The 9147-nt window shown below is 39.7% G+C and overlaps 1 protein-coding gene across 1 annotated transcript; it reads left to right on the top strand.

The window, feature by feature from the left end:
• Positions 1 to 1322: 1322 nt before the first annotated feature.
• On the top strand, positions 1323 to 6982 carry TOMM7 (translocase of outer mitochondrial membrane 7). The gene is made up of 3 exons (XM_016159591.2): positions 1323 to 1495; positions 2756 to 2804; positions 6754 to 6982. Exons 1-3 carry the CDS (start codon positions 1393 to 1395, stop codon positions 6767 to 6769), a joined length of 168 nt encoding a protein of 55 aa, XP_016015077.1. The 5' UTR covers positions 1323 to 1392; the 3' UTR covers positions 6770 to 6982.
• Positions 6983 to 9147: the final 2165 nt, after the last annotated feature.

Below are 9147 nucleotides of genomic sequence, written 5' to 3'. Positions count from 1 at the left end.
AATGACCTTTGTATGGTTTAGCCCAACTGACAGAAAAGCATCCTTATTTTGTATTAGGCATTTGGGTAAAAAGATGAGAAACAGTTTCCTTATCTGTAAAATGAAGCCTATAAAAACTATATTACTCCTTATAAGAATTAGTAAAATAAGCTTTTTGCAATGCAATCTCAAATTCTTTAAAGGATTAAAATGAACTATTGTATTTGAAACACTTCGAGCAGTGACAGGCATAGTAGACACAGGTTGTTATTGTCATGAAGATGAGCCAAGCACAGGAATAGCTGTAAGGCCAGGGGAAATTTTTAGGTGCCATCGGGAACCTTAAGCGTTTAACAGAAAATGTCATCATATTGGGGATGAGCCAAGAAAGGCTTCAGGGTCAAACCTTAGACATCTGTTACAGCCTTAGAAGTTAAGAAATCCTTGACCTCAGGTCAAAAGTTCAAATACCAAGAGCAGCCGGGCAGTTATTGAATTATAAGTTGGGAACTCTGGCTACACCTTAGAATCACCTCGGGAACCAAGGGCCAGGCTCCACCCCAAAACTCATCAGAATTCCTAGCAGTGGGTCCCCAGCAGCTGCAGGTCCCCAGCAGGAGTATGCCATTAAACCTCTTTAGGTCATCTAATGCGCAGCCAGGGGTGAGAATCCCTGCAGTTCTAAATAAGAGAGCAAGATGGGTGAACAGCAGGGTTATTTCCCACATACTTCTGCTGACTGTTGCAGTGGGATTCGCTAGCTTCTCTGAAAAGTCCAGTTTCACGTGACATTTCCAAAACTTTAAAATGTTGGCAAGTAACTTACAATGTTAAAAACAACAACAAAAACACAACCAAACACTGAGTGTCAAAGAAAACATGGTTAGGAGCCCTACGGGGCGTCAGTTAGTAAACTTCCTTGTAGTTTACCTTATAGCTTGGAGAAACAAATTGATACTGAGAGGTTTAATTTGTCCAAGGTTACACACCAGGCACTAAGAATCGGGACTAAAACGCAGTCATTTTTAATTTAGTTAACTGCAATGTCAGGCAAGGAACACTGGAGGTGACTTTTTAAAAAAAGTGTAAGACTATGGGAAGAAAGAAGGCTTCAGGACTGAAGGAAACCCAAGAGAAACGCCTCAAATAGCCCACAATCAAGGAAAACAGATTAAAACGTGCGGAAAGTGACCTCCGCCTCTGACCGAGAAGAGCCGATCACGCATGCGCCTTCAGTGGGCGGTGCCACAGAGAGGCAAGGCAAGTCCAGGGCGAGAAATTACGACCTCTGCTGGAGACGCTCACGACTCTTGCCGTAAAGGCCGTGTTTGGCGCTTGCGCACCTCGCCCCCCCGGATTCGGGACGCGCTGGCTGCTGGTGTGGGTCCTCTCTGAGCCTCTCGAGCCGTCGCCATGGTGAAGCTGAGCAAAGAGGCCAAGCAGAGGCTGCAGCAGCTCTTCAAGGGCGGCCAGTTTGCCATCCGCTGGGGCTTTATTCCTCTCGTGATTTACCTGGGTCAGTGGGAGAAAAACCTCGGAGGAGACAGGAGGGAAGGGGATGCAGAGCTGCGACTCCATTTTTGGCTTCTGGTGGGGAGAGGGAAACGTGACCACGTTGTGCAGGTCCTTTGAGGCTGTTCGGTCAGGTGGAGTCGGTCTAACAGTTCCTGTTCCATTACTATTTTTTTGGTCTGTAACAAGTCGTATAATCCCTCCTATTCTGTTTTCACATCTGTGAAATGGAGGCGACGTAGTTTTCAGGGTTGTTGGGAGAGTTAGACTACCTGATGTTTGTTTAGGTGACATTTTACTCTTTGTCACTAGATGGGGTTTCAGGGCGTTTGTTCTCACCTCTCCAGGTGGGCCTAAGTGGAAAGAGTCCTGTAGACATGGATGTGCCGCTGGCTTGAAGCATGGTTATGACAATTGTTGGGTGCTTCTGCTTTCTAACCTGTACAATGAAGGGTTTGGATAATTTTATTATAGATAACATTTTACAGGCGAGGAGACCGAGTCATAGAGAAGTTTTATCCCTTGAAGTTATATTTCAGCTGTTAAATGGGGGAATTAGAAACTCAAGCAATGGCGTGTTAAGCCATACTCTTAACCATTATGCTGTACTGCAAAGATTTATAAGTACTCAGGCAGATATTTTCACCTAGGGCTGCATATTGGGACTGCATCCTATTTCTAGCCTTGAGTAGTTGTTTGTTTGTTTGTTTGTTTTGTTTTTTTAAATCTCATTGCTCTACTCAGACAAAGTGGTGGGAAGGAAAGAGCCTCAGCTCTGTTAGTTTGAGCATAAAGTTTGATATTTTCTAAAACTCAGTTTCACACTTAAACATCTTACAGTTTTAACAAGGGACTGCTTTCTGTTTGTTTTAGGTGTCACACATTGCCTAAGAGAAGGTATACTCGATCTTGACAGGCTTTGTCTATGCTGGACATTCTTTAGCCAACTGATTACCTAGTAATACTTAAGTATTCTGGACTCAAAAAGATCTTTTTCTTCCCTTATTTTGAATGCCATTTTTTTAAAAAAACATTATTCAGGAAGAAGGTAGTTTGTCCTCCATGCTGATTAGTCCTGCATATAATCTCATACTCGTGAAGATTTGAGACCGTTCTGTAGCACAGGTAAATCTAGATAGAGCTGGTAGATCTGGGTATCATTTTAGCTATCCTAGGTTGATTTAAGAAGAAAAGTCTTGATTGTAAAATTCTTTGTCTGCTGGTGTTTTAATTAACATTTCTTTCCTTTCTTCCCCTCCTCCAGGATTTAAGAGGGGTGCAGATCCCGGAATGCCTGAACCAACTGTTTTGAGGTACTGTTCTTACAAATAGATGTTTCAGGGCCAATGTTCATCTATTAGTACTGAATCATTGGGAAGCAGAAGGTAGTGGTGGTTGGCACTGTAATGGCACTTTACCAGTCGGTGCAGTTTTGGGCTGTTGGGAAACCGGCAGCAGTTTGCGAGGCATTCTAGCTTATGTTAACAAGTGGGTTAACATAAGTTCTCTCCCTTTCCTAATTTTGATTTATTGTATCGTGTTATAACCGTAATGAAGTATATTTTAAAAGAAAAAGAACCATCATTCTACCACTTTAAAGTTTTTAATTTCTCACATTTTTGCCTATCCTTATCCTTTTATATCATTCTAATAAGAGTACATAGGATTTCATTTTCTTCCCCTAAAATTAGAGTTGATATCCCATATATTTTCCAGTTGTTGATCACTTAGGTTTTTCAGTTTTTCAGTATTTTGCATAAAAATATAATGAACATTATTACGCATGTAGATTTTATAGGTTTTGACTTATTTCCTTATAATAAATTCTCATGGGATTAATAGGTCAAAGTGTATGAACACTTGTGGCCCTGAAAATGCACTGTCAGATTCCTTTCTCAGAAACAACCTTGTCAGTGTTCAGTAAGTACTTGTGAAACTCCCCCCAACCATTCACACACACACACACACACACACACACACACACACACACACACACACACAGTATACATGTTCACATACTGACATGTATACGTACATATGTATGCTTATGAAAACTAGTTATATACAAGTGTATATAGATATAAAGGCAGAATCTAAAACAGGCAGGTTTGCCGTGTACGGCTTAGTGATGCTTGTGGCAGTTTGATCTCCGGGAATCCTGCATAGTTCCCATGGAATTTCAGCTTACCCCTTTGTTTTACAGACATTTCTTATGGATTGCCCTCACAGACTTTTCACAGGCTATTCTAGGTCTTCAGATTTTCCAAGTTCCAACTCTAAGCCATTTTTTTTCTAGAATGGGAAGAAAATAATATTAGTTTACTCACTGTCACAATGAATGTGTCAGCCACTGTTTTAGGTGCTTTATATACAATAATTCTAATTGCCACTTAAATCTTTCAGAGCAGATCATACAGTCTAGGTAGTAGAGTGTGTCTGTCTGCAAAGCCTACACTCTTTCCATTGGGTCACTTGGCCTCCTGCAGATAATCTTACCTCTTACTTTACTTAGTGCAGTGCCATCAGTGCCATCCGATATGAATTTTATCCACCCTCTCTGCCTTGCCGGCCTCTTATTTCTAAGAGGAAAAGGTTTTTCTTAAAAGTTACCACCATATGTGCCGTTAACTTTTCCTGTAGTTATTCTCTTTTCCCTAATAAAGTTATTGAATAAATGATCTTTATTCACTGCCTCTTTTCTTTATTTCCTTCTCTGTTTTTCACTTCATTTGGTTAATTGTCACGGTATAGCTTTAAGTTACTTTCAGAGATCACCACTGTTTCTTTTTTAGCTATTCCTCTTTGAACTGTCAGTTTTCTTTTTTTGTAAAATGGGGACTTGAGATAGTGTATCTACTCTTTACTGGCTGGTTGACCTTAGGCCAGTTATTTCCTTGGGGAAGCATCACCTTAGGAAACATGGTCCGGCATGGGGCTGCCTGGTCCAGCCCTGGAAGTTACTGTCAAATAAATGTCTTCCCCCAAGAGGCAGTTAAGCTTTCTAAGCCAAAGTTTCCTCTTTTATAAGTTGGGCATAGCATCTGCTTCATACGATTAAGAACATTGTGTGTACAGTATTAACAGTACTTGGCAAGTAATATGTGAGCGATAAACTGTTAATAGTAATTTTTCATTTTTTTTTTGTGTTATCTTCTTTGCCTCATTTCTTTCTCCTGTGAGAGCTGTGCCCCAGCTGTAAGGTGCCGTGTGTCCGTCCCCGGATGAACTGTGTTTCACGCCTTCGCTCGTATGCGTGTGCTCCCTCAGCCTGGCATACTCCTTCCCCTCAGTTTTTACTTGGTGAAAACCTGCTTCTGGAAAAGCCCAGTCTCAAATGTCACCTCTTCCTCAGATGGTTTTCCCCTTCTCCCAGCTGAAACTACTCTTTTTTTGTGTTCCCATAGTATTCTTTAGTTTTTTTTATTCTCTGCCTCGTATTATGCTTGTTGCTAATTTACATTATATTTTGTCCTGTAAGTACCTAAAGTAGCTGCCAAAAAGTATTGAATGAACTAAATCAGATGACCCTAACCTTTTTGGTGGCCTTTGGATAAGAATGGATATATAATTGCATCATGTGGTACGATTTTTAGACTGGACCCGCATGCTGGGAAATAGCATTTTTTTTTGTGGGGATGGAACGTGTCCTTCTGTTGTACTTATTTTTGGTTTCATTTATCCCATGAAGAGTTGACCCTAGTTGCAGACTAGATGAAGTAACCCCATTGCTTTTTCATTTCTTCATCTTATTTTCAGTGTTCTTTCTGGTGCCTTCTGCCACTAGGGGCATCTTCTGATTTCCTTCTGGGGTGTTTGTCATTTAAGGAAGAACTGACTGAAGGCCTGAAAGGGGTTGTCCAGTTATAGTACTTCATACGCAGTGCCACTCGCCCAGGGGAGACGACTACACAGGGCTTCCTGGGTGTCTGGTTTGTACCCGGAAAGAAATAGGTGTATCTGCTAGGGTTTTAATTAATGTAAATATTTTAAAATGTAAAATTTATTGTTAATATAAAGCTTACTGTTTATATGTGACTTCATTTATGTGGTGGTAGTTATGTAAAGAACAGTTCAGGTTCACCGGCCTGTTTCCCTTGCCAAGTTGTTGGGTTCCTGGGGGTTAGGCCCACATTCGTTTTCGTGTCTCCCTCTTTTGCCCAGGATAGTGCATCATCTGTGGTTAGCAAATGTTGGTTGATGTGAATGTCTTATTTAAAATGCAGTATTTCAGTGAGTAAGGGCAATGTCTTAGTAAAACATTATTTAGGCAAAATATTTCAATGCTACGTTTAAGAGGATCACTGATCCTATTATCTATGTAAGGCCAAAGAAGGTTTTCTTATTTTGAATGCTTATTACCACTGAGGAGGAGACCTTCACAGATGAATTACTTATTTTCATATCTTAACTGTATGCAAAAATACCTGGGGTTTAATGGGAGATCTTAGTACACTTTTGAAAATTGGCAGTAGATGCATATTATTTTCCCCCAGGCAAAGGGAAAATACTTTTTAAAAATAAACTGTGTAGAATGCTCAAATTGTCATTTGTGTAATGCAACTTTATTTAAATTAACATAGTACTAGAAATCACATTTTTAATCAGTAGGACTTAGAAATAAAACATCTCCTTCCTGGATCCTGTTTCTTAGTCAGCAAATGATTCGGGAGTTTGGGCTAGTTGCTGGCATGTTTGGGGTAAGAATTAAGGGAGGCAGAAACGAAGGCCAATTGCTCCTGGGGCGCGTGTGGACTGATGGTTAAGAGTACTTGAGTCACATCCCACGCTGCCACTGATGATATGTAACCAGTCTCAGCCTCAGTTTCCACATCTTTAAAATAGGAATCATAATTGGGAGTTGTGGAACTTCACACAGTGTCTGACCCATAGAAAGCATTCAATAAATGTTATTCTTAATTTTACTGACATTACATCTAGTAATGATACAGCTTTATTTTCTGGGTTCCTCAGTCCTTCATGTGAATTAAACATCATTTATCTTTGAGTAAATTCAAATTACATTTTTATTTTGTTTATATAACAGGTAACCTCTCTCAAAAATGACCAAATTGTATTTCTTTAAATATAGTTCTCTGTGTTTGAATTTTTTACTCAGTAAGATTGATCCTTGCCTTCTAGTAACCCTGAATTTGTTAGATGAGTAAACACAGACATAAATATATAAAATCTTCTGGTTCTTAAACTGCTAAGAAGTTTTTACTTTGGGGTTTAATTTATTTCTCCTCTTCACAAACATTTTAGCTTACTTTGGGGATAAAGGACTGTTTGGTCATCTGGATTTGGAAGCAATCAGTGGACAGTAACAACATGGAAGGTATGCGCTCTGGCTGGGATCAGAGATGGGACATCGTTCAGACGGTCACCAGCTGAATGGCACAGGGCCCTTCTCAGATGCATCTGTGACAGAGTGGAACCTCTACTGACTTATTTATGATAGACTGTATCAAAATAAATGTTTTAAACAATGTTATGTGTTGAGTCCTTTTTGAATTGAACATAATAAGACGCCTTTGATACTTTTTCAGGTCAGGGAATTTGTATCTTTAGGTATAGATCTGTAGCCTAGATGCTACCTTAAAAAAAAGAGAATTTCCAAGTTAATTTCTTAACACGTGGATTTCACTTTTCTTAGGCACTGAATCAGTAACTTCCTCTGGGATGTTCTAAGGTTGAAGTAGAAACAGGTCTCAGTTTATGACAGACTGGGCTTTTACTTCTCACACCACATTGGCATAAAGTCCTGACTGAAAGAAACTTTCAGGAGTTCTGTGGCTCCGTCAGTAAGGGGTGAGAATGGCATTGGGGGTATATGTCTGATTTGTTTGTGAATGGAATGTGAGTCTAAGAGTTCCCTCCATGGTGTTTGGAAACTAGAGCTGGCTGGGCAGGAGCCCGTGAACCACACAGAATAGTAGCACCTTTTATTTTCTGACAGAAGAAAAGGAGGTTAAGGGGAATTAGTTTTCAGTTCTAGATCCTTGGTTTCCTGGGACCTTTACCTGTATTTGAAGCCTAGATTTACTTAGTTTTGGGAATCGTAATTAATATGGGAAAGTAGGCCTGAAACAAGATATGCTGTTTGGGGAGGAGCCTATTGGTTTGAGTGTTTTAAATATCCAGCATTTAAATAGAGAATGACCATAAATGTAATTTCAGGTGACTGGAGCTATCATCAGAAAGTTCTTATTTCTCATGTAAAGCCCTCTTAGCCATTTAAAACCTATTTCCTCAAGCTTTGTTACCTTTGCCATGGAGATTTAGGAGACTATTATAAAGACATTGCATAAAGGGATTTTAAAGTGGACTTTTTGGGAGTTAATTGCAGGAAAACTATTTTTGATAGGTACTTAATATAATTGCTTCACCATTTCCATGAATCTAGGCACGTACGATTTTGGTAAAAAGCTTAGTTTTTAAATCCTGTAGAATCGTTTAAGATTGCCCCCTCCTACCCGCCCACAATCCTTTCTGCTAAATTTCAGTGTCGTCAGTGAATTTTTTTTTGTTAGAGTTTTTATATACATTTTTTTTTTTAACTCAGGTTTTCTAGAAATTGAGAAAGTAAAACTATGGCAGGTGTCCATTTCGATAAAATGCTAACATGGGTAGTAAACATAACTGGTTTTCTTTTTTAGAGGTGAACTTGTAGCTGTCTGTAAAAACCCAGGAGATTTTAAGTAAAGAATCCAGAATTAAGTTGGAAGGGAGTTCCCTGATTCACATGTGAGGAAGCTGTCTTGTTCAAGGCATGGATTAAGGATTGAGACTAGTACACTAATGTATGTAGATATGTTAAGGTTTGTGAAATGTTTAAAACTAAGCTATATTTTTTTTGAATTTTAGCTTTTAGGGCGGTGCGATCCAGTTCAACAAGCGTTGGTCTCTGTTCTGTGCTGGGCACTAGAGAGTCCTGACATTAATTTGCTTAGGCAAAAACAGCTGAGAGGAACTGATTTGAGTCCTGGACCTGCCACTTAGTTCTTATGCCGTTGGTGGAGAAGTCATTTAATCTTTCGGCTTCAGCTTCTTCCCAGAAATAGGAATAATAGTGCTTACTCCAGGGTGTTATTTTGTAAACCAGTGGTCCTCAGATGATCCCAGATGAGCATCACCTAGAAACTTAATATAAGTGCACATTTTCAGGTATGAAAACTGAGGGTAAGGCCCAACAGTCTCTTAATTCAGCCATTATGTACTCCTTACCTAGTTTCCCCCAATGTTGACCTTGTAAAACTACAGTGTAGAGTATCAGGGTATTGACGTTGATACAGTCAGAACTTTCCCATTACCATAAGGATTCCTCAAGTTGCCTTATTAAGAGCCCACCATCCTCACCTACCCCACCCCCACCCCAACCCTTGGCAACTGGTAACCTGTTGTCCATTTCTATAACTCTCATTTCAAGAAAGTTATAGAAGTGGAATTATGCGGTAAGTAACCTTTGGGATTAGCATTTTTCACTCAGCATAATTCTCAGTAGATTCATGTAGGTTATGTATCAGTTCATTCCTTTTTATTGCTGAGTGTGTTCCATGGTAAGGATGTACGTGAAGGACAGTGGGGTTGTTCCCATCTTTCAACTGTTGTGAAAACTGCTTTGAGCGTTTGCGTTCAGCGTTTTGTGTGATCAGCTTT

The sequence above is a fragment of the Rousettus aegyptiacus genome, unplaced genomic scaffold (assembly GCF_014176215.1).
Source record: "Rousettus aegyptiacus isolate mRouAeg1 unplaced genomic scaffold, mRouAeg1.p scaffold_m13_p_13, whole genome shotgun sequence".
In the NCBI taxonomy this organism is placed as follows: Eukaryota; Metazoa; Chordata; class Mammalia; order Chiroptera; family Pteropodidae; genus Rousettus; species Rousettus aegyptiacus.
The sequence above is the reverse complement of the archived record's forward strand: the minus strand, read 5'-3'. Positions and strand labels throughout refer to the sequence as shown.